We start from the raw sequence: 27,013 nt of genomic DNA, 5'->3' as shown, positions 1-27,013 counted from the left end.
TCACTGAGAGTGGAGTGTTGAAATCTCTCGCTATTATTGTGTGGGGATTGATATGTGTTTTAAGCTTCACTAATAGATCTTTTATAAATGTGGGTGCCCTTGAGTTGCAAGCATAGATGTTCAGAATTGTGATGTCATCTAGTTTGACTTTACCTTTAATGAGTATGAAGTGTCTTTCCTCATCATTTTGATTAATTTTGTTGAAAGTCTATTTTGTTAGATATTAAAATGGCTATGCCTGCTTGCTTCTTGTGACCATTTGCTTGGAAAAAAATTTCCAGCCTTTGACTCTGAGATAATGTGTATCTTTTTGGGTGAGACGTATTTCTTGAATGCATAAAAATGTTGGATCATTTTTATTTATCCATTCAGTTAGTCTTCTTTTTATTGGAGAATAGAGGCCATTGTGTTTGAGAGATGTTAATGACCACTGACTGTTAAGGGTCTTAATTTTGATGTTGGACCAGGCGAGCATTTGTGTGGTTGTGTTTTTTCTTGGTGTAGTTATCTGTTTCCTGTGTAGTTTTGGTTGTAGCTTGTCCCTTTGGGGTGGAGTTTTCCTTCCAGTATCTTCCATAAAGCAGGATTTGTGGATAGGTACTGTTTGAATTTGTTTTTGTCATGGAATATTTTGTTTTCTCCATCAATGGTTATTGATAGTTTTGCTGAGTAAAGTAGTCTGGCCTGGCATTTGTGGTCTCTTAGGGTTTGCAGGACCTCTGTCCAGGCCCTTCTGGCTTTTAAGGTCTCTCCTGAGAAGTCGTGTGTAATTCTGATAGGCTTGACATTAAATGTTATTTGGCCCTTTTCCCTTGCAGCTTTTAATATTTTTCTTTGTTCTGTATATTTCTTTGTTCTTTGTTTTGTGTCTTGATTATTATATGATGGGAAGTTTTTCTTTTCTGGTTTATTCTATTTGGTTTTTTGCAGGCATCTTCTTTGTTTATATGCATCCCTTTCTTTAGATTGGGGGAGTTTTCTTCTATGATTTTGTTGAGAATAGTTTCTGGGCCTTGGAGTCTGGCATCTTCTCTTTCTTCAATGCCAATTATCCTCAGATATCTTCTTTTCATGCTGTCCTTGATTTCTTGGATGGTTTGTGTCAGGATTTTTGCATATTTAGCGTTTTCTTTAATGATTGCTTCAAGATCCATGATTGTATCTTCTAGACCTGAGATTCGCTCCTCCATCTCTTGGATTCTGTTAGACAGGCTCACCTCTGTGTTGCTCGCCTTCCTCTCTGAGTTCTCACATTCCTGTTTTTCTTCTGTCTGTGTGTTTATCATTGAATCCATTTTCATCTTCAAATCTTGAACTGTTTTATTGATTTCTTTCATCTAATTGTATATTCCTGAGTTTCTTCCATTGGCTCTTTATAGGTCGTCAGAGCTTGAACAGTTTTTTTGATTTCTGTAATCTCGTTGTTTGTATTTTCCTGAATTTTTTCCAGTGCCTCTCACTAGGCCTCTTTTATGTCTTACACTTCTTTGGCTGTGTCTTCCTGCATTTGATTATGAATTTTATTTTTTTCCTCCATTATCTTCCTCATTACTAATGATGTGAAGTCATTTTCATGTATTTCTGTTGTGTTTGAGTTCTCTGAGTTATTTTCTTTGGGGTAGCTGGGATCTGGAGATGCCATATTGTTTTTGTTTGTTTGTTTGTTTTGCATTTGATTTCATGCTGTTCTTTAGTCATCTTGCCATCTCTGTTTTTGGGAGGTAGCTTCTGGAGTTGGGTGGAAGGAGTCTGAGGATAGATTTACCTGTTTTGTCATGATTTTCCTGGGCCAGAAGCTCTGATGCTTCACAGTTCTGGATGTCATGAGGCCAGCCCCATAGTTTGGGTGCCTCACAGACAATGATCCCCAGCTCCCCTGTCCTGTGGTTCCTGTAATTGCCCTGGGTATCAGAATGCATGCTGGGTCATGCTAAAGTGTCCTTAGACTTCTGGGTCCCCTTGTAGCACCAGAGCTCTCCAGGGAGTGAAGCAGGCCAGGAGGAGGCAGTCTGATGGCCACTCAACTCCCTGTCGCCCTGAGATTTTCTTGGTCCCACAGCTCCAATGCTCTAATGGTCTGTGGTTCCCAGTAGTGTTTTGAGACCCAGACTGCTTGCAGAGTCCAGGTTAGTGCCACAGGACCCAAACCACACACACACTGAGTCAAGTTAGCATCTATAGACCCAACCAGAGAGTTGAGTCCAGTTCTTGTCTCTGGACCCAAACAGGTCTCCTTTGCACATAGTCCAGTTAGCACTGAATCCAACCAGGGTCTCGGGCCCAAACTGCACACTTAATTCGTCAAATTCAGCTAGAATCTCAGCGCTTGGAGCATGTGCCGAGCTCAGCCAGAGTCTCTGGGCCCAAACTGCCCACCAAGTTCAGCTAGGTTCTTTGGGCCCAAACTACACACCAAATGCAGCTAGAATCTCAGGAAATGTTACAGAAATTACATTAGAGAAATATCTCCAGAATCACAAGTTTTAAAAGGACAGAGCTATGAGTTCATTTAGAATTTGTCTGCCTTCCATGTCATATTTCTACAAGATCATGGGAAGATTTTTGTTACAGGACCCAAGTTTTATTTCATATTAATTGGTGAGCTTTAAGAATTGTATTTCTTGAATACATTTGAAAGGCTTTATGTATACACTGATATGTATGGTTGCAGGACATAAGAAAACTTTTCTAAACAGTCTAAACTTGGCTGAATTGTGGAAAAGAGTTGTGTGTATTTGTGTATGTGTTGTATGTTGTGTATACTTCATTTGTGTGGATATGTGCACAACGAAGGCAGAAAAGGACATTATGGAAAAACAACATGTTCTCAAAATCATTAAGCTGTCTCCAGCCTACAGACTCACTCCATCCTACTTTCCTCCCCTCTCTCCCTTCCTCCTCTCTCTTTTTTCTTTCTTCTATCTCTCTCTTCATCCTCTTTTTCTTTCTCTCTCTTTCTTTCTTTCTTTCTTTCTTTCTTTCTTTCTTTCTTTTTTCTCCTTCTCCTCCACCTTCTTCTTCTGGTTTTTCAACATAGGGTTTCTCTGTCTATCCCTGGCTGATCTGGAACTCACTGCATAAACCAATCTGGCCTCAACCTCAGAGATCCACCTGCCTCTGCCTTCCAAGTGCTGGGAGTAAATGTATGCACTATCCCTGCTCAGTTACAAGCTGGATTTCTTAAGTGTGGAAGAGAAGTAACTTTTCCCTAATTCTTCATTGGGTATCTTATTAATAGCTCATGACTATCAAGTAGTGCTATGTATTTTTAGATGGCAAGTACTAAGTGAGTTTGGCCAGTGTGCATAGTATGGGGCTGCAGTATATAGATCAGTCAACAAACCATGTAAAATATCTGAAGATAAATAATCCAAGTGAAGGCCTCCATTTCCATGCTATTAATCATATTTCAGCACATGATTTATTACATCATTCTCTGATTACATGACATTCTTCTCCCATTGGTAAGTGAATTTTATTATTCAAATTGACTAAATAAAATTAAGTTAAATATTAAAGAATATAATATATTAGTCACAACTTGGTTAGACCAAGGGAAAGCCTCAAGTTTGTAAATTGTTGGGCAGTTTCCATAAGGAGACTGCTGGAGGTCATTTAGTACCCTACACTATCAATCCCTACCTTCTTCTCTTAAAATAGGGCCTCTTACTGCAAATTCATGAAACAATTTATTTCAGCTCTTATTTTGAAGCCATAGTCCTGGTGGCAGAATGTTGAGGTAACTGTTGGGTCACATGACATCTACAGTCCAGAGACACAGAGAGGTGAATACTTAGTTTCTCCTTTTGACTCCAGCCAGTGGAATGATGTACCCACACAGACCATGGGCCTCCCTGCCTCATCTAACTCAGTGTATAAGCTCTATCATAGACATTCCCAGAGTTGGTTCTACATCCTGTCAAATTTTATAAAATAATAACAGTGACAACACCTCAAATAGAAGCCATGGCCTTTTAGTAACCTAATCCTAGGCATGGCCACTTCTGCCCTTTTATGTTCATTAGATTCCAAGAAATGAGGCTGGCTCATGTGGAAGTGTATTAATCAACAAGTGTATCGCAATAAAGATGTGTAAACCACTGGAGATCAGCTGGGCATCTATTACAGGAATGACAGGCAAAAATACCACTTTTCAAGCTGCAGAGACATATCAGAAAGAAAAGTGTTTGCATCTGAAGCACAAGGGCCTGTGTGTGATCCCAAGATATCATAAAAAGCTGGCCACGGTGACGTAGACTTATGAGCTCAGCCTGGGGTGGTTGGAGACATATGTATCCCTGGATCTGGTGATCCAGTGAGCCTAGCTTAATAAATAAGCACCAGCCAATGAAGAAATATTGTCTCAGAGGAGGTAGACTATGTGCCTTAGGGTGAAACTTAGGGCTGTCTTCTGTCTTCTATGTGTGTGAGCACATATACATGGGCACCCTTCCTTCACACAAACTATGATTGCCAGTATTGATAAAATATACCTGAAACATTTAGGGTATGGTTGAGAGGCTGATTGATATATGCCCATTCCCTCTGTACTGCATCAGGATCTATAGCTACAAGGGTCCCTATATTAGTCAAGGTTCCCAATTTGCTTCTTGGTCATGGTATTTTGTGACAGCAATAAAAACACTGACTATGACAGTCCCATTCAATAGGGTTGTAAAAGCTGTGAGGAGATCTGTGTAGTCAGGGGAGTTTTCTAATATTTATTATATTCCCACTAATAGAGGTGAGTTAATCATTTTGAATGATAATATTTTTCATGTTCACAGTTATAAATTTAGACCATGATCCTCCTTATTTGGAGAATATAAATGTGAGTAGGCACTGAGCTGTCTATCACTAATTGGTAAGATATTTGAGCAAAGAGATTTGTAGACCTTGGGTCACAAATGCAGTTTTCTATGATACAGGCCCTGGTGAGTCTCTTTTCTAAAGAACCCAGGAACTGCTTCTATTATTAAGCACATGCCAGTCCATTAACACATACTTTCGACTATGAGAGTGGCCGGTAAGTGCTGCTGTGTTACCTAGCTCTAAGGAAGAAAAAATATTATACCATTGCAGAATGTCTGTAAATTGCTGGAACAAGTGGAAGTTAAATGAATAGCTACATTGCTGAAAGAGTGAAGCTTGTGTCAGAAGCCTAGCCTATAAATTATTTCCCCAAGAGAATTTCTTGACATTTTATAAAATTTGAATTGCTTAATGTGTCTTTCAACTGGACTAAATATTTTTGGTACTCATATTTTTCTACCCAGAAAGCATGAGAGGACACTTAAAAAGCCAAAACAAATACTGTTTTATTACTTAAAATTCAAAACAAACAATTATTTAAAATAATTGAAAACTCACTGGCTGCCTGAGTGGAAAATAATATATAAACAAATGGCAAGTGTTTCAGTAGCCTTTGTGTATATGAGTGTGTGTGTGTGTGTGTGTGTGTGTGTGTGTGTGTATGTGTGTGTGTGTGTGTGTGTGTGTGTGTGTACATGGGGAGTGGTATACTGTATGCCTCTATGTTCTAGGGTTGCATGTGCTTTTCCTTATTCACAGAGGATAGAGAGGGAAGTAAGGTAACTGCTTTGTCACTTTTTGCTTTACACCTTCAATAGAGGACCTCTCACTAAACCTGGAAATATGGTGGAAGCCACCAAGACCTAGGATCCTCCTGTCTCAGCCTTTCACATTGTTAGGAATAGAGCCCCATGAAGCTGCACCTGGTTTTTGATGTACTGGATGCTATGATTCAAGCTGTCATGCTTGCTCAGCCCTCTTATCTAATGAACCATCTTTTCAGAAAGCTTTAAGGACCAGCTAGTCTGCTCTTGGGAAGTGTTGTGTCCTATAGAGTATGACACTGTTTCTTGATTTCTCAGAGTGTTCAGAATTCAAAGAGCTGCCTACGAATAGGTCAGGGTTTCTTATTTCTCTATCAGAAGGTGAAGCTGATTCTTGTGGAAAGGATTGCCTATCATTGTACATCCAACTTTTCCTACAATGTCACTGCAGATAAAAGGTATTTGGAATCTTTTGCACCAAAGTGAGAGAAAAATTTACAAAGTACATAAAATCCCCACAGAGAAAGAATTCCACTGTTTTGGGTGATGGATTTTGATAAAGATGAAGGACAGCAGTAGCATGCCTGCTTTGTATTTTTCTTTGTCTTTTGTCTTGAAGTACTCATACGTGTGAGTATCAAGAGCTATAAAGTATCCAATTTCTCAGTCAAGGAGTTGAGGCTGGATCCAGTGAGCATTTCACAGGACCTGTTGCTCAGGCGAGAACTCATCACAAGGATCAATAGTGAACACATATCATCAAACTTCACAATAGGATCATTTTAAGATGTGCACACCTAGAAGAAAAAAGTACGAATTAGATGATGAACTAAAGGACCCAAGATGGCATTCATCCTAAGGCCTTTCATTTAGATTGTAATATGTAATTTTTGATGATTTCCTTGAAAACATGCAATAGGTTTGGTCTATTTTTCATATGTCCTTGTAGAAAGAGCTACAAAGAGCTTTAGTGATACCAGACCATGTTCTCTGTGGGTCACAGTTTCATTCTTGTTGGTGTGATAAAATACTTAAAAAAATAAAAGGAATATAGGGAGCAATGCTTATTTTGCTGCACAGTTTCAGGCTACAGTCCCTCAAGGTGGAAAAAGCATGGCAGCAGGGGATTGATGGAGATGGTCTCATTGCATCCACTGTTAGAAAGCAGAGAGCTGAATGTTTGTTTGTGGTTAGCTCTCTTTCTCTTTTATACAGTTCAGGAACCCAAGCAAAGCAATGATGTCATAAACATGGAAGGATCTTCCTAAGGAATCAAGGTAACATCCCTCAGGCATATACAGAGGCTAACCTACCCAACATGTCCTTCCCAGGTGTGCTTGGAAGTTTGCCTCTGACTTGACTTTAGATCCTGACATGTTGACAATTAATACCATGCACTTGCCCTTGACAAAAAGGACAGTGACTTCTACTAGGACAAGGACACCTTTAGAATTGAACTTGTTTTTTACTGTTGTTCCTTAAATAACACATGTAAAGAATACTCTGAATTATTTCAAAGCTTGATGGACATATTTCTATGGGATAATAAGAAATATGCTATTTTGGATGTAAAGTTGTAAACTTCATTCCCAAATATTTTTCCTTAGGCTCATTCTAGGTTTAGGTAGACTTGTAGTCTACATTAATTGAGTTTTTTATTTGTTGTCATAATATGTACAATATATTTTTTTAAACATATATATCTTTTTTATTACACATAAGTGAAAAAAACTACATACAGCAGGAATAACCATGAGACAATCATGAGTTATAAAAATGTTACATTCATAGTGATTTGGCTATTTGTATTTGTCAAAATTGAAATAAACATCTTTCCTATCTTGTTGGGTCTAAATTCCTGAATGAAATTCAGTGTCTTTCATATCTCATCTCTATTAACTTAAATCCTTTATCTTGATCTAAAAAGATTTTATCCCCTAACCAACCAAACTTGATTGTAAAACTAAACAATCTGGTCTTCAACCACTCTCAGAGACTTGAGAAGGAATAAAACTTAAATGTCTGAGTGAATTGGTAGTGCAGGTTAGCAGCTTCCAAAATGAAAAATGACTGAGACAGTTTACTGCCTGAATAGTCACCCAATACTCTCTATAACGTTGGAGCCTCATCTTTGGCCTTCTAGCCCAATATCTCTGCCAGACTTATTTGCTAGGCAGGAACTATTGAGGAATTGCTTATCCTGTCTTGGTAGAGTTCAGTTGTCTCCTCTGCCTGGATTTAAGCTTGCCCATTTTAAGGTAGAATTCTGTCTGTGGCAGAAATGAGGATATTTTGCCCAGTAGCTGGTTTGCCACATTTGAAGCTCACTCCATAAAGAGGTTCTTTGAGAACTTTGCACATGACATGTGTTATGCAAACATCATGTATGTAGTGTATGGATGTGGATATCATGGGTGGGCAGATATTAAGTGTCTCTTACATTGCCCATCACCTTGGAATTTTGAGGCAGTGTATCTAATCTAACCTGGAGCTCACTCATTTGGCTAGAGTGGTTAACCTGTGAACTCTATGGCTCACCTGTCTCCATACCACTGTGCTAGTATTATAGGCCTGGGCTGTCAAACTCTGGATTTACATGTTTTTTGGACTCTGACCACATGTCCTATGTGTCCATAGCAGACACTTGTCCACTGATCCATCAATAGGCCATCTTAGAATTTCATTATTACTAATGATTCTAAAGTGAGATTATCATCCATGACAAACACTAAGGTGACCTGAGATTTACCTCAGCAAGGAGAAACCCTTTACCATAGACTTTGCCACCTATCACAGTGTTATTTCTGTTGCATACCTCTGAAGCACTGACCACATTTTGAAACTCAGAAGCAACATAGGTTCTCTACACCATGAGTTTGAGAGAACACACAAAGCATTATAGTTCAGAGTGAGCCTCACTGAATCCATTATGGAACTGGAAAATCTGTTTAGGCAAAGCTTTTATAACTAAAACCCACCTGATCTTCTTAGGTCTGTATTTCTGACCCACTGTCTTCTACCACCCACACCCTGACAGCATGGACTGCCATGCACTGTGAAGACAAAGTGCCATGTGGTCCTATAATCTCAGCACATGTTATTCCAGGATAAAATAACACTAATTTGTAGGTTTTTTTCTAGTTTCTCCTCTTCCCTCCTCTTTCCTTCTCTACCCCACCCTCCACTCCTCTACATTTTCATCCTCCTTTCTTTTTTATTCTCTTTTGGTATTTTCGAGACAGGGTTTCTCTGTGTAGCACTCACTGTCTTAGACTCACTTGGCCTCAAACTCACAGTGATCTGCCTGCCTCTGCCTCCTGATTGCTGTGATTAAAGGCATGCACCTTCATGCCCAGCTCTCTTTCTCCTATCTTTTCTTCTTCTTCTTCTTCCCTTTCCTCGTCCCTGCCCTACTTATTCTTTCTTTCTTCCTTCTTCTTTATCCCTTTTGTATTCCCGCCTCTCCTTTTCCCTCCCTTACCTCCTTCCCTCTCTTCTTTCTTTCTTTTACCTTTTTACTTTCTTTCTTTCTTCTGTTCGTTCTGTTTTGCAAGACGTGGTCTTGCTATATAGCTCAGCTAACCTTGAATTTTTTATTTTCTTGCCTCATTTCTCTGACTGATAGAGTTACACAGATGAACATTCTTTTAGCTTCACATTCTATCATTTTAATCCTTCTGTGCTTAGGATTCGGTGACTATGATCTTTGTATGTTCATGTGTTCAATGGTAGGCATTTGTGTACTATTGTACATGTGTGGGGATCAAAGGTCTATTGCATTTCAGTCCTTCTTTCTGCCATGTTTGACATAGGATCTTCTTGTGGTCTATTGTGTATACAAGTCTAGCTGTCCCACAAGCTTCCAGAAACTTTTTATTTCCATCCACCAATCATATTAATACAGTGCTAGGGGTAGAGACAGTGCTGCCATATCTGGATATATGAGGGCTCTGGTAAATCAGGACTTCATACATGCCTAACATTTTCCCCATTAGGTCATCTCTACAGGCCCAACTTCTATTGTGAAGGATATTTTAAAAGCTGTCAAAAAGATGGTTAGGCTGGAAGATAGCATTGCTTAAGTATATCTGAGTACTAAGAAAACAGGATATTACATAAAAGTAAGAGAAAATCTTTGGTTAATTTTATTAACATATTTTTGAACACTAAATAATAGAAAAGAAAAATAACTCTTCTGTGCTTCCTTTTGAAATCTTGGGGAGTTCATATAATTTTTATGTTTATTATGGGACAATTCAGGGCAATAAGAATAGAACAAAAACAAAATATGTAAGCCTAGTCTTCAAAATAACTTTTATTGTAGCACTTTTCCCTCTCCACTTAATACACAGTCAAGAGCTAGAGCTCAAGTCTTTTTGACCATGGTTCTGTTGTACAGAGTTCTGATTAGCTGCATGGCCAAGGAAGTCCAGTTTTGGAGAGACCTCTGTTCTCTGTCACAAAAGGGAAAGAGTGTCCTCGATTTACAGAAACTTTGGCTAATTCTGTCTACAAGCCCTCAAAAAGAAAAGTAGGTCAATTCCATTCATTAATATTTTAAGAATTTCAGCAAAGCAAACATTGTCTTTCGATGTTGAGCCAATCTGACTTGATGAGGAGTACCCAGTGCCAAATTGCTTAAAATAAGTACAGAATCCTTCAACTGTAAGCAAGGTTGTACCATCTTCAGAGATCCTGACGATAGCTTTGTCTTTTTTTCTGTCTACATGAGATGTAGTCAGCTGCGTCAAGCCTTTGTATTATTCTAGTTAGACGATTCTCCATGTCTAAAAATCCTCTACCAATAAAAACATGCTACTACATTCAAGTGCACACAATATTCTAGTATGATTTAAAGTGGTTATAATATTTTGAAACTTGACTATATTTTGGAGAATTGCAATTGAAGGCCTGGTCCCCATTGAGAGTATTATCAAGAGTTAATAGAACCTCTAACTGCTAAGATTCCATTCTTCTCAAATCTAACACTTCACTGTAATAGGGATAATGATAAAATGGAACCATGCAAATTTGATAACATGGTTTTGTAACAGAGTTGCTTGTATGTACTGGAGAGGACATATATATATACCTTTGTTCATCTGTAGAGAAGTAGAGGACAATTATTTAAATAATACTGATTTTCTGATAATCTTCTGTTAGTTAGCTTTCTGCTGTAATGAGAAAATGGCTGAGATAAACAACGTAAAAGCTGGAAATTTCTCTTTGGCTTATGTCACACAAGATATTAGCTCATAATTTCTACACAACAAATTCATGGATTAACCTGACAAATCTGAAAGATATGACTTTTAACAGTGAAAAGAAGGTAGTAGTGATTTTATAAAATTGTATTACAGAAAGTATATGTTGTATAATATGTCAAACCTAAGAAGGAGATGTACATAGTGATATTATTAATTAAGTCCTGGTCACTGATGCTAAAGGGTAGGGAGATGCCTGTACTATAAGGATAGAAGTGTTCACCCTGATTAAAAGTGATGGCTAGATGGCTATAATCTACATCCTTCCAATTAACCATGGCTCCCCTAATATTTGTTTAATCAATTGTAGCTAGCCTCCATTTGCAAATCAAGTAAACAGAATGAGTCTAGGAACCCTATCCTCAGCTTCAAATAAATTATAATTAATGATTCAGTGTTTTAGCTAAAATCATGTAGATGAGAATATCTTATTACTGATGGCGCATAAACACAGAGCCAAGTGCTTTGACTATCACAGCAAGCTGACAGAGCTGTATAGAGACATTCCAGGCTATGAGCAGCTGAGATATGCAGTTACTGGATTTCAATGTGTCTAGTTTCAAATTTGTTGTTGAGATATGGGGAGAGAGGAGCTTATTTACACTTATAAGTCATAGTCCATCTTTGAGGGAAATCGAGGCAAGAATTCAAGCAGGAGCCTGAAGGAGAAACCATGGAAGAATACTGGCAAACTCTCAGGATCAATGCTTAGCACCATCTGTCCAGGGAATGGAAATCTCCACACACTCTACTCTGGATCCACCTGTGTCAATCCATAAACAAGATATTCCCCACAGACCTACAAGCCAGCCTGATCACAGCAACCCTCAACTGAGACTGCCTTCTCAGATGACTCAGCACTGTGTCAAGTAGATAGGTAAAGCCACCTAGGATACAGGCATCATGCTCAGGTTAGAAATATTTACCATCCTAGTGGTCACTGGTATATTTGTAGCTTCTCATGTTTGCTTAATAGAAATTGATGAAATTGAATTTCTTACTTCACTTCTGATTCTCTATGTTTGCTCCAGAATGGATCTGAGAACATTAGATTATTATTTTTATTACCATTATTATTAAAGCAGAATAATTTAGTGGTCACACGTGTTATCACTTTCCGGCAGTTTCTGAGTTTTCACTTTGTACAGTTCAGTTTGCTTCTCTTTAATGAGACATTTAGGAGCCTGTATTCTGCACAGGTGTCCAGATGGAGACTGAATAAAAATTGTTCTCCAGCAGATCCTGAGTGTCATTTGAAGGTGAAGTATAGAGATACAGGTTACAGGGAAGGCACAGGACAGACACGTGATATGAGAGGAAAGGAAGGCTTCCACTTTCCTCTTTAGAATAAATATAATTACACCAAGCATGAATGAGGAGAAGGATATTACAATCACAAAAGAATTGTATGATAGAAGAAAACGAAACAAAAAAGAACACTAAAAATCAGCCATGTAAGATTCCTTGAGAGCTTTGGGTAGTGGTTTGAATAGGGTCCTATATATTCATATGTTTGAATTCTTGGTCATAGGAGTGGCACATTAGGAGGTGTGACCTTATAGGAGGAAGTATGGCTTCGTTAGAGGAAGTGTCTCATTGTGGGGGTAAGGCATAGAGATCTTAAATGTTCAAGCTATAACCAGTGTGAAACCACAGTCAGTCTTCTCCTTGCTATCTGTGGATCAACACTCCAGCTTTTACAGAATCATGCTGGCTTACGTGCTGTCATGCTTTCCACCATGACGATAATGAACTAAGCCTCTGAAACCGTAAGCCAGCCCAAATTAAATGTTTGCCTTTATAAAAGTTGCCATGGTTATGGTGTCTCCTCACATAAAAAAAAAAAAAAAAAAAAAAAAAAAAGCCCAAGCTAAGACACTTGGGATACCTGGAGAGCAAATGTCAGAATAGGATGGGCACCGAGGAAGCAGGCCTTATAAAGTTTATGGGCATCTTGGGGGATAAAATGGACTCAGTTTTGAACATAATTTTAGCATGCATCAGTTAGAACTGGACATTTAGGTCTGTAATAGTAGAACAGCCTCAATTTTTCCTGTCAGAAGCTCATGATGACAACAACAGATGGTCACTCTCTTATACACTGACCAAAGGCTTCCAGATCCATGGTGTCTTGAATGATGAGCCAGGTTTGTACAACTAGGAAAGCTTGAGCATGTCAGTTATGGCAATGCAGTGTGAGAGCTTGTTGCTGACATTTGGCAGTGGAGATTCAGTTGTTCAGACAGTCCATGAATCAACGAGCACTTGGAGAGGGCATTACGTGGCCCTGTTGATGCCAAGGGAGACATGGAAACATGACTCACACTCTGACCCCCAGCCAATTTTCATTCCACTGGTGACAGAAGGCTTACACAGACAAATTGTTAATTAAGAGCAGAAGGCTGTAAATAACTTGACCTAAATGAATGGATCAGACAGTGAATGTTACAGACATTTATCATAAACAACTGAAGACTGGTAAAGTCAAGGGGAAATACTTTGTCTGGCTTGTTTCTTTCTATAATTTCTTATTTAATTATTTATTGGACTCTAATGGCAGGCTCCATTATAAAATTTTGACATATCTATGTACATATTTTTATCATGGCTACCTCATTTTTTTCTTTTGTCCCTCACACTTTTGCTCTCTGAATGTTCCTACTAGCATGTCTTTTTTAAGTGGAGCAGTGAGCTTAATGAGGATTGATTAAAGTAACTTGTGAGGAGTTGTTCACAGAAACTTGAGAAATGTAGAAGTGACTACACCTACTAAAAATATGGTATCCTCCCATCCTTTGTCACTGTTAGCTCCTAAAAGTGCTTCCAGCATCATGATAGGATGTCTACGGGCTCACTGTTACCCAGGTCTTGTGCAGGTTGATATAGTTATTTTACTATTCAACTCCCAGCCACTGTGATTGCCTGAACATTTTTTATTTAATAAAGTTAACAAACAATTCATGCATCAGATATCATCTAGTCTGTATTATTTGACTTCTTCCTAGAGTCAAGAGACACCTTCCCCCTGTTCTTACAGTTTATAGTAGGATTGATGCAGAGAAAATGGGTTTGCAAAGTAGGGGATGGATATGAACAATGGAGGAAGCAGAACGTTAGCAGAAATAAGCTGTGTCTTTGTCAGTCTGTTCAGTGGTGTACATGGCAAGGAGAATGTAGTAAAGTAACATCACAGGAATCTCCTTCAGAGATGCATATTGGAAAATAAAAGACATATTGCAATTTGCCTCCAAAAGCAATGTAAGAAAAACAAAAGATTTCATCCTCTGGCTCCCCAGTACACCTTAGCAGTATGTTCACATGATTCCGCATTGGCTGGGTCTGATGGCATATGTCTTTAATCCTAGTGCTCAGAGGCAGAAGTAGGAAAATCATGAGATTGAGGCTGGTCTTTACAGAAGAAAATACTTAGGAATATAATAATCCTGTCTACTACACAAGCAAGAGTTAATATCATTTGATAATGGATAAACAAATGCTGCCCAATCGAAGGATGGCTCAGGAAATAGAGTATAATGGTCCCAGTAATCACAGTATGTTCTTTTACCATGCAATTGACATTTGAAGATTATCTTATTTATTTATTCCTGTATTCTTTTCTTGGTTCTTACAAAAATTGAAAGTACCTCTACTTATAAGTAATAGTAGATGATATGCCACTGTGGAAAAAATGGCTGAATTGGTTTTTCTGGAGACTAGGAAGTTGGAATTTATAAGTAATGCCACAGTCTATTGTATATGTTTTACTGAGCAGGAAAGATGTTTAGAAAGATTAAGAGATATGTCTAAGTTCCTGGAAATCCTAAGGGCAAAGTTTTTAAGTAAAAGTGAATGGGTAGATAAATTGACAATGGACAATGGAAGGCTCAGGATATATGTTCCAGCATGGAATGTGTTCCTTCTGTCTCTAGGTGTGACTGATAACCTTGTCTAGCCACAGTTGATCCTGATATGCCAAGACATTAATACCCTAAGCACAAATGACTACTTTTCCTTCATCAGAGAGTCATGGAGACTAGAGATATTTTCTAGGCAATAAAGCATAAATCCCACCTTTAAAAAGTGGATATAGTAGTGTGTACCATTAATCTAGGGTTAGAGAAGCAAAGACTGGCTCTCTGGCCAGCAAGCTAGCTGACTTAGTAAGCCTAAGGCCATTGAGATACATTATCCCAGAAATCAAGGTGGAAGGAGACTCAGCATTTAAGAGCTACTAACTACTAGCTAGCTACTAACTACTCTTGAAGATGACTGTATTCAAATCCCAGCACCCACATGGTAGCTCATAGCCATCTGTAACTCCAGTACAACAGGATTTGATGACCCCTTTGTGGTTCCAGGTCATGCATGCAGTGCACAGACAACAAGCAGGCATAATATCCATACATATAAAATACATTAAAAATTAAGTCCTCTGCTTACATGCACATATCACACATGCTTACATCTCTCTCTCTCTCTCTCTCTCTCTCTCTCTCTCTCTCTCTCTCTCTCTCTCTCTCTCTCTCTCTCTCACACACACACACACACACACACACACCAAAAACATGAAGTCAATACTCTTAAGTTAAAGTGGTCCAGTAGAAATGTAAACTAGTAAATATACTTGAGGAATTGTTCTGTGGTTTTCCAAAGGCAGTCATAAGGAATAACCACATAACCCACAAATGTCACACACAATATACACATAAGAGAATAGAGAAAAACATTCATACCAATGTGTATTCTCAAATATGTATACCTTAATTATTCACACTAATTCAAACTGGAAGCAACACAATTATTAAGGTTCAATAAACACATTAAGAAGTAGCTACTCAATGGAATATAATTAAAACACAAACATATTTTTACTTTACAACTCTGCTACCCTTATTCTCTTTAAACTAAATAAATCATTAACAAAGAGGAATATATTTTATGTTATATTTGTGAAAATCAAAAAAGCAAATTCCTAGGAGAAGGTAACAAATAAGTATCTAGGGCTAGTGTTACAGTTTTTCAGAAATGGAAGATATTTTAAAATTGATGATTTCAATGGTTTCAGAAATCTGAACATACTGAAAGCTGTTGAGTTGTAAACTCTAAGCAAATGAAATACCTAATGTATGGATTATATTTCACTGAAACAGTTACAAAATTAAAATTATAGCTCGATAAGCACGCTATGTTTGTCTGTGGTTCAGGAACTGGCACTGGGGAGGCTGAGAAAGTATGACTGAGACAACACCCACCCAAAAAACAGAGAAAAAAGATAAAAATAGTGCCCTGGATAGAGCCTCTTGCTTCCATTGTCAGTGTCTGTGACAGGAGAACAGTAAGTGACTATTGTGGGCATTAGGAAGTCTCCAGATGGAGTAACAACTCTCAGCACTATCAGTGTGTGCCAATAGCTATTTTTCAGTCTGTGTTTTAAAAGATCACTTGAAAGATTAGAAATCTATTTTCTGTCTATCTATTTTTCTATCTATCTATCTATCTATCTATCTATCTATTTATCGGTCTCTCCTCTTTCTCTCTGCCCCACTTCCCTCTTTTTTCTTTATGTAAAAAAAAATTCAGTCTTGACTTGTTTTCATAGAAAACAGGCAGGCTTATGCTCACTGTATGTCCCATTCTCTGCAATCTCCATTTTAGGAATTTTAGGATATAAAAGAAGCAGTGAGGGCTAAAGTTAAGAAATTATCTCTATGTCAACTGAATTTGTTTCTTACTTCCTTCATTGCCAGTGATTATTTAAAAAATATTCTATTTTATACTTAGGAACAGAAAGTTCCAATTCTTTGTAGGAAAAAACAAAAATGATCTGTAATTGTGTCATTCTATATGTGTTACCTTTGATATTTGTAAATATTTATTTTATTTTTAATGACTAGTGGGAGGCTCTGTTTCATACCCATGTGTGGGTGCACACATGGTCCAGAAGCAGGGATCAGATCCTATGGAACAGGAACTGTTTGCAGTTATGAGCATGCTGATGAGGGTGGTGGAAACTGAACTCCGGTGCGCTGTAATAAATGCAAGTGCTTTTAGCTGCAAATCCAGCCCTCTAGCCCACACTTCAGTATGTATCTTGAGAAGCCTTAGGATTTCACGTTCTAGGGTACTAACAGCATTTTCTTGGTATGATAACTTGTTCTGTGTTTTTTTCTAGACCATATTTTAACTCCTAACATGAATCTACCATATTGAAATGAACTAACGCAGTGTTACTTGGAAATACTGGTCATTTTAAACTTTTACTATTATACACAATGGCCTTGTGAAGTATTGACCCTCAGACTTTGGCTGTAGGCCTCATTATTTTAGAAGTAGTCCTTTAAGCAGCATCCATGCTGGTCATTTTAAACTTTCACTATTATACACAATGGCCTTGTGAAGTATTGACCCTCAGACCTTGGCTGTAGGCCTCATTATTTTAGAAGTAGTCCTTTAAGCAGCATCCATGCTGGTCATTTTAAACTTTCACTATTATACACAATGGCCTTGTGAAGTATTAACCCTCAGACCTTGGCTGTAGGCCTCATTATTTTAGAAGTAGTCCTTTAAGCAGCATCCATGGAGAAGGAGATACTGTATATGTAAGATGTTTGATACTGTGGGTATTTGTGCTTCAAATCAAGACGTAGTGTGTCTGTTTCCCTCCACATTAGTGGTTTTTAATGTTGTGACCCTTTAATGAAGCTCCTCATGTTGTGTTGACCCATCTATAAAATTATTTTTATTGCTACTTGATAACTGTAATTTTGTTACTGTTATGACTTGCAATGCAAATATCTGACATGCGGCCTCTGTGAAGGAGTCATTTAACCCCAAAAGGGTCACAACCCACAGGTTGAGAACCACTGCTCTAGATCCTTTAACACTCACTAGAGGTGGAAGGGAGTGGCCAATTCCCAACAGCTATTAATCAAGAGGGTCATTACTAATGCTTAAGTAAGGAAAATGGATGTACACAGAAAGTTTGCTTAATGCACCGGATCAAGTTTTAAACAAATGAAGAGCTTTCTGAAAAGAAGATGCACAGGGCCACTGAAAACTGAAGTCTTTAAGCTTAGGTTTCATAAGAGATAGGCAGCTATCTAAAGATATGTGATATGTATGTGTTAATCAAGGTTCTCTGAAGGAGTACAACCAACAGACTATATACTGCAAACGATGTCTATTCAATTGGCGTACAAAGTACCAAGGAGACCTGCACAAAGTGTTGCACCAGCCAATCACAACACATTCAGTGAACTGAGACCCCCTGTTCAGACCTAGCCAATGAGCAGCTCATTCTTCACAGTTGTGTGGGGGGGGAGTGGCAACTGCCTCTGACATGAACTCTGGTGCCCCCACTTTGATCACTTCCTTTGGTAGGGAAATCTGGCTCACATACAGAGGAAGAGGAAGCAGGCTATCCAGATGAGACCTGATAGGCTGTAGTCATATGGTGGGGGAGGGAGTTCCCTTCTATCAGAGGTCTAGGGGAGGGGAATAGGATGGAAGGAGGGTGGGAACGGGAAGATACAAGTGAGAGGATACCAATTGTCATATAATTGGAATAAATTATAATAAGTTACAATTTACAAAAAATTATCGGATGAGTAGTACAACAATGGTTTTCATACAGTAAGAAAGGCTGAAAATTCATTATCTGCTCAGTCCGGAGGCAGATGTATCAGCAGTTTCGGGCTGGTGACAAAGGCCTATAGGATTCCTGGAGAAGCCCTAGGCTCATATCACCTTCTGAGAATATGCACCATGGCCTGTTATTCCCAAATAGAAGCCATCTCATTGGCCCCTGTGGTCACCAGTAGGGATTTGGATCTCCGGTTATTCATTAGAATAATTAAATACATTTTTTTTCTCATGTTTGTTGTAGGGGCAAGAAAAAAGTGAAGCAGAGAGATGTAAGTCCATGTGTTCTGTGTGAGGTTTTGAAGATACTTGCTTAGGTGTGTTCAAGCACCAGAGTATGCATGTAAAGTCAGAGGACAACCTTTGAGTATTGGTCTTCACCTTCCTACCTTGTAAAGAGAAAGGGTTTGAAACTTGCTGTATAAGCAGGGCTAGCTAGCCTGTAAGATTTGCATATTCTCCTATCTCTACCTCCTATGTCTTACAAGCAAACTGGGATTATAAATGCTGTTCCATTGTCTTTGGCTTTTAAGTGGGTCCTGGGGTTAGTAAGGAATGAACTGCAAAGGAATCTGTCCCCCCAACCATATCAACCTTATTGAAGTTATGACTTTTTTTGGTTAGTTGTTTGTTTGGTTTAGTGCAAATGCCCAAATTCCCTTGGTTTGGTACAAATGCCCAAATTCCCTGCATAGACGTTTTGAGGAAATTGATTTGAATAAAATAGTCTCCAAAACCTTGTTTCAAAGGCTCTTACTGGACCTTCTTCTTAGCCTGGCAAATGAGGCCTTGGGTGACTGGTTTCTCTTCATACCTACTTTGATTGTCATACTGTGTTTGTTTCTCTTTCCATTATCTTTGTCTATTTTCTATTATCTATTTCTTTACTATCTGGGAAGATGTCTGCCTTCTAGAATTTTTGCTCAATGGGATATGAACTGTCTTCTGCCTACTCTCTGAAACCTTACTATGCTTACTGCAGTAACTACTCTTCCTTCTCTGCCTTACCTATTTGTAAGTTGCAACTCTAAATATATGTATTTGATTCATTATAACATTTTCCCACACGTGTATTATGCATTTTGATCATATTCACCACCCCCAATTGCTCTCTTTCACCTACCTCTTTCCATTCTTATTGATCTCTTCTCTTCCAAACTAGTCCCCTTTCTACTTTCATTGTCTTTGCTTTTAATAAGCCATGACTTTCAGTTCTGTTGATTACAGGAGCATGGCTAGGCACATACACATTCTAAAGTACCTTACTAGTGGCTATACAACTGAAGAAAATGCTCTACTATCCAGTAAATAGTAACTGGTTAGAAACCATGGTGGGTTGATGTAACTCAAGCTCCTCACACTGTATTCAGGCTGGTAGTGGGACGAATCTTGTGTATGTCTCATACTCTTGTCACAGCTCTTGTGAATTTAAGAATGCAAATAGTCATGCTTTGCCCAGAATCAGCCTAGATGTCCATTGGCTGAGCTATTAGTCTCTTTGTTTTTCGTATTGGTTTAAACTCAAAGGAGAAATTTTAGTCCTTTTTGCAATTGTCCCTGACTTTTGCCTGTGTACTATTCTAAACTGCAAAGGTACATGATATTAATATCTTATTTTTTAACCCCAAGGCTGTTTTGGGCTCGTAGTTCTGTCCATGACTCTTAGTTCATATGAGTGTCTGGATACTTGACTTGAAGTGTCTGCACATACAGGAAAGTAGGAATTATAATCTCTAGAGCCATCTTTAAGGATAGAGATTGCACCGCTTTGCAGGTGCTATAAGAATGAAGGCAGCTCTGCACACAGCAGGCACACTGACAATCATCTGACCATTGTGGTCTGACCAGGCAATATGTCAGTTTTTCTCAGTGTTCAGTGGGCCCTACACAAGCAGGAGTCTCCATAGGTAACAATTTGGGGAAAGGAGGTAAATGACCCTTCATGACGACCTCCTTATGCAGTTTCTTCTGTAAGATAGGTCTGTGTTGCAGCACAACTGAAAGGGATCTAGGGAAAAGACCAGGATAGGTTGTATTTCATAAATAGCCTCTGTGCCCTCCAAATGCTCTAGCAATTGTCTTCTGCTTATGTTTGATTCCTTTAACAATGATACCAGATATGGCCATATTTGCAGGTGATGAGTCAGACCTGAGGGAGGGCAGGTGACTCGGCAATGTTCTCTGATACAGTTAGGAAAAACTGTTGGAGTCCAGAAAGACAGTTTGGTGAATCAAGGTGCATGCCACCAAACCTGACCAGATGAGTTCAGTTCCTCGGATTCAGGTAGTGGAAGGAGAAATTCAATTTACATAGTTTGTCATTTTACTTCCACGTGTACACACACACACACCCCCAACCCACACAGTCAACTAAGGATATTAAAATTCCTGCCATAGGAGAGGGGAGTAAGGGGAAAATGGTAGGGAGTGAGTAATAGGAGGATACAAAGGATGGGATAACAATTGAGATGTAATATGAATACAGTAATAAAATATATTTAAATATTGTTTTGCAGCTTTTATTCAGTTAATCTGCATCCTGACTGCAGTAAGAAACTCTCTTTGCCTTACAATAGGGTGGGTTTTGTCCATTTCAGTAATCTGACACGAAAGTAGAAGCAAAAGTGTCTAGAGAATGAAATAATGTGGACCATGGGGAAGGCTACTAGGGTGTTGAAGAGGATTTGCCCAAAGCATATTATATTTCTAAATGAAACTGTCCTTGTGTAGCTGAGATGATTAATGCCATTTGTCACCTTGACGGGACCTAAATTCATCCAGGAATAAACGTCAAGGAAAACCCAAGAGGGATTATAGAAATGAAGGGGAGACTGAGAACATCAGTGAGGGACTCCCCCTGATTATAGTAGTTGATGTGGGAAGACACATTGTAACTGCATGGGAACCATTCTCTGGGATGGAGAACTGATTATGGACTGCCTACAGTAGAGGAAGCATGCTAAGCAGTGGGATGCATTCATCCCTCTCTATTTCCATATTGTGGATGTGATGTAACCTTACCAGCTGCCTCAAGTTCCTGATGCCTTGATTTGTCTGACATGGCCTGTATGCTTGAACTGTGAGATGAAGTAAAACTTCTACCCTCTGAGTTAATTTTGTCAGAGTATTTTATCCCAGAAATATTAGAAGAAATGAACAAAATAACCAGGTATAATTAAGTCAAGAATTTCGCAGAGCTAGTGAAGTTCAGTGATAAAGAGTTTTGATTCTTGGGACCTTTGGTTTAAACAAAACAAGTGTTGAAAGTTTTTACTAACAACAGCACCCAAACTCTAAAAAAGTTGGAGAACTAAAATGACCTATGCCACATGCATCTCAGGATTACTGGTATCATTTTGAAGGTTTTTTTTTTCAAAATAATTTTTAAATTAATTTATTCTTGTTACATCTCAATGGTTATCCCATCCCTTGTATCCTCCCATTCTTCCCTCCCTCCCAATTTTACATTATTCCCCTTTCCCTATGACTGTGACTGAGGGGGACTTCCTCCCCCTGTATATGCTTATAGGGTATCAAGTCTCTTCTTGGTAGCCTGCCATTCTTCCTCTGAGTGCCACCAGGTCTCCCACTCCAGGGGACATGGTCAAATATGAGGCACCAGAGTAAGTGTGAAAGTCATATCCCACTCTCCACTCAACTCTGGAGAATGTTCTGACCATTGGCTAGATCTGGGTAGGGGTTTGAAGTTTACGGCCTATATTGTCCTTGCCTGGTGTCATAGTTTGAATGGGACCCCTGGGCCCAAATCTGCCTATCATAATGTTCTTCTTGTAGGTTTCTAGGACCCTCTGGATCCTTCTACTTTGCTATTCTCCCATGCTTCTCTCTTGAGGGTTTTTTTTTTAACAGTTTGTTTTTTCAGCTTTTTCCTCTGCAGTCATGCATCACCATACTAAATAATATACAGCATGCCTTTATTTGGTACAGATGTCCATTATAAGAGTGCATCCCCTTTGTTTCTGAGGCTAACCTATCAGAAATGGTTTAGGAAATGAGACTAAGCTCTGAGGCAGAGGAGAGAGTTGGTCCTCATGGAACTGCCCTTCCTGTTTCTCTTGTAGGCAGTGCATTGAATGATGGCCTGTGGCATTCTGTCAGCATCAATGCCAGGAGAAACCGCGTTACTCTCACACTGGATAATGATGCTGCTTCCCCAGCTCCAGACACTACCCAGCTGCAGATTTATTCTGGAAATAGTTACTACTTTGGAGGTAAGTTCACTAGCCTTTGCAACTTCAAATAAAATGGCAGGGAAATTATTCCAGCATGCACTTTGCTTTGTCAGTTAGACAACCCTGTCCATGGCTATGCATGCACACATGCAGCCACATGCAAGCAGAAAAGATTAAGAAACACAAAACATTAGACTTCTGTGCAAATATCAGCTATCTAGGCAGTGCTGAGGGCAGAAAGAACTAGTGCTAACTAGAGCTTGGTTGCATAGCTCATAAAAAGAGATTCTTATAGCATTGCCAAGCTCTTTGGTCACACTGCAAGGGAAAAACTCAGATGAAAAGTTAGAGAAAAGGAGCTGAGAATCAGCAAGTACCTGCAAGAGGAAAGACTTAAATGGGAGGCCCCATCAGCCTGCTTGGCCCTCTAGGTCACTTCATTGTCAGTTTATTTGTGAGCCTCGTCTTCCCTTTCTCATGACATAGAGACTATCCTCACCCACTGAAGGTAACAGAGCAATGTGGAGAGGAGCTAGGGGCTCCACAAAGAAATGGGGAGCCAAAGTGTGGAGCCATTGCTGTTTCTGAGTAGCGGCTCATTCTGATGTTTGATGAACCCATGCAACACTTCTAGTAACACAAACAAAGACAAACTGAAGTGGGCAAAGCTTATTTGGCATTTTACCATTTTTATAAATGCACCTATATTGAGTATTTTAAAGACATGTTTTATTAAAAGATGTGGTTGCTACTTCTCTAGCCCGTGGTCTGTTTTACAGAAGCCACATCTAAAGGGGACTTAGTCCCTATATCTCTGTGGCCTCAAGCTCTTAGGATACAGTCTCTGGACTCCCTTTCTACAATGTAGAGAACAAGCCCACCTTCAGAATTGCTGGGAGTTAGAAGAAAAAGAAGAGTTCAGGCTTCATGAACCTTAGTGTGAAGGGCTTACTCAGCATGTAAAAGATGCTGGTAGCCACACAGCACTGCATGTGCACCCAACCCCATGCACATTCAACTCTCCCACTGCCTTTCATCTACACGGTGCCGAGTGACGGATCCTTGGAAATATCTTGTAGATATGATAATGAGCCAGCCTTGTCCTAAAGCAGTCAGTGCCTTCCCATGTGGTAACTTGGACAAGCATTGCATAATAGCATCCACTAAAGAGATAGCAAGATGACTCCATGGGAAAAGACACTTGTGGCTCAAACCTGAGAACTTGAGTTCTAGCCTTGGAATATATAACAGGAGAAGAGAAGAGACTGCAATTCTTTCTTCTGAGTTCCATACATGCATGGAGGCACATGCATGCCTGCAATATGTCTTGATCATACATAACAACAAAAATGATTATATACTACAGTTACCTGGAGCCTGCCACATACTAATCATATACTCTGCACTGAGCCTCAAACCCTGTAGACTCTTAGTTTCAAAATCTACAAATCATTCCTTTCTTCCCAAGGAAATGTGTGAAAGGCATGAAATGGAAAAAAAATCATTACACAGGTACCGAATACATATTTAGGGTCTCCTAAGAAGGGAACTGTGTGGCACAAGATCAATGCAGATGCATTTTTGCATGAGGAAGGTTCATAGTCCTTCACCCACAATCATCATTATATACCCAGTGGTATCATATGTTTTTAGGTGATAATATGTCAATATGATAGATGATAAGGCTCCGTTTGTTGAAATAAAATAATCTATAGGTTGGAGAAATGTTTAAGTTTTAAAGTGCTTGCTGTGTAAGCATAAACACCTGGGTTTGTTTCTTTGGTTTGGTTTTTCGAGACAGGGTCTCTCTGTGAAGCCCTGGCTGTCCTGGACTTGCTTTGTAGACCAAGCTGGCCTCGAACTCACAGTGATCCACCTGCTTTTGCCTCTTGAGTACTAGGATTAAAGGCATGTGCCACCACACCCAGCTTAATATCTAGTTTTGGACCCCTAGAACCCTATGAAAGCCAGAGTCTGTAAGACGTGACTGTAATATTCTACCACTCATGTCAGCCTACCTGGTGCATTCAGTGGCAAACAGAAGACACATCATCAAATGAGGTAGAAAGCACCAACTCCTATAGTTGTTTTCTAATTACCATGCATTGTCTGTGGTACTTTGGCATCCACAGTCATAAATTTTGTCAATCAAAGATTAATAAAATCATGATAATCTGTGGAAAGCTGTAGAGAGTTAGGGTATAAGAAACAGATTCACATCTGTGTTCACTGCAGCCCCATAGTGAAAGCAAATGAATGGGAACCAATGCTGAACAATGGTTGCAACTCCCAGCCGTGCATTCCACATCTCATATAATATTTCAGTAATGGAGAAAGAATCATGGTCAGGAATTTATTTTCAGGCAAAACAGCTTTGAATAACTATGTTATAATAGTCATCTGAAATATCACAGAAGCAAAAATGGCTCTCTCCCCCACAGCTATGATGTTGACACATTCTGGGTGCATTTCCAGGGGTCCTAGACTTAGCACATGAAGATTTATCTATGATTTGATCAGTGTTTAAACAAACCTTCTACACACAGATGACAAACTTAAGGCAGGTGAAAAATGAGTTTCAGCAATAATAGTCAACTTCCATAAATTCTCTCTACAGCTTCAATTAGAAGTTGTAGCATCTCTTCATTTTATAGTGTGCCTGCGAGCTGTTAACCAGCTGCCGGGCTTCAGCCCTGCAGTGACTGTCTATTAGAGATGGTTGAAATAATTCCACTTTATTTATAGGTTATTGCCATGTTTTCAAGATCATATTACCATATGCTCTGATGCTATTAAGACCATGGAGATGGAGTTTGTAAGAGCACACATACTCATCTACCTGCTTGGTCTTCTCCTGTCTTAATGAGGAGTAGGTTTGCCTGGCTGCAGGTGATACTAAGCAATGGCTACAATGCATTTTTAGTTTTAAAAGAACACTCCTTAAATGGTGTGTTGTTGATTTTTCTTGTGTGTTGATACAGCCTATAACTATGTGCATTTAAGCCTGCAGATCTCTTAAAGTCTCCATTTGCTTTGCACAGCGTGGAATAAACAAACAACAACAACAAAAAACAACAACAAACTGCTTGGCTTCCTAGTGTACCTTTCTCAGGTGCTAATACTGTTAATGCTCCTCAATTAACCAGACGATTACTCTGCTATCACTCTTACCAGAGCACGCACGCACACGCACACACACACGCACAGTGGAGGTTAAGGTAAATGTTATACTAATGATATTCCCTTTCGCACGTTTTTCAGTTAAACAGTGACTATCTCCATTTTGCATAATTTCTGCCTCTCCTCCTGATCTCGGATTTACAACAAAAGTGTTCCTTGCTATGATTAAAAAATACCCAAAGAATTGGACCTCAAGGTTTTCCATCAATAGGTTGCCAATGCAATGACTAATCATTTCAGTGCTCTTTATCTTTTTTCTCTGTCTCACAGGGTGCCCTGACAATCACACCAATTCCCAATGCTTAAATCCCATCAAGGCTTTCCAAGGCTGCATGAGGCTCATCTTTATTGATAACCAGCCCAAGGACCTCATTTCAGTTCAGCAAGGTCCCCTGGGGAATTTTAGTGATTTACACATTGATCTGTGTAGCATCAAAGACAGGTAATTATTGTCTTGTCTCCACTGTTTCCCCCACCCTTTCTCATTCTCAGTGTTCTAAATATGAGTTTCTTTAAGCAAAATTCTAATCTGCTGACATTTGCCACATTAGACATAATTGAGTTGCCTAATGGAAAATATTTCTGAAATGATTTCAGGCCCAGAGAAAATGGTTTAAATTAGTTGAATCTCTCTTCATGTTGACTTGCAGTAAATGGGATATGCAAATTAAATCAAAATACAAATTTGTGAAAAGATTAAAATTTTATGCATAAACAACATTTGATTACTTTGAAGTTAAGAGTAAAGCATAAAGAAGGGAGAAATTACTCTCTCCTAAACTGTGATTCTTTTCCTGTTATAGGTTATCCTTCCAATAATGTCACAAGGCTTTAGGAAACTTACAGCTAAGGGTTTGTCTGAGCTTAACATGGATGTCCTCAGTTGAGTATGGCTGATCTTAGGTGCCACCAATTCTACCCACACATAGTTCCAAATGACCAAACAGTAGATTAGTGAGAACCAGTACTTTTATTCAACAACCCAGAGATCCAGCATGGCTTCACTTGTGGTGGAAGTTTCTAGATTTAAAATCAGAAAACCAAAAAGAATGGATGCCAAATTTCAGCAATATTTTGCCATGTTGCTTCTGTAGTACCTACCTACTTCATTCTTCTAAATCTGCTTACTCCTCTTAAGATATCAACAAACCAGTCAGTA

The 27,013-nt window shown here is 39.0% G+C and overlaps 1 protein-coding gene across 1 annotated transcript in view; it reads left to right on the top strand.

Moving 5' to 3' along the window:
- Window positions 1-27,013, top strand: part of Cntnap5 (contactin associated protein family member 5) — a 951,234-nt gene that overhangs the window by 536,221 nt on the left and 388,000 nt on the right. The window contains exons 9-10 of the mRNA XM_051147230.1: window positions 22,564-22,713; window positions 26,125-26,296. Of these exons, the coding sequence (XP_051003187.1) occupies window positions 22,564-22,713; window positions 26,125-26,296 (322 nt within the window). The remainder of the gene's footprint in view (window positions 1-22,563; window positions 22,714-26,124; window positions 26,297-27,013) is intronic.

This window comes from Acomys russatus, chromosome 6 (genome assembly GCF_903995435.1).
Source record: "Acomys russatus chromosome 6, mAcoRus1.1, whole genome shotgun sequence".
Lineage (NCBI taxonomy): Eukaryota > Metazoa > Chordata > Mammalia > Rodentia > Muridae > Acomys > Acomys russatus.
The sequence above is the reverse complement of the archived record's forward strand: the minus strand, read 5'-3'. Positions and strand labels throughout refer to the sequence as shown.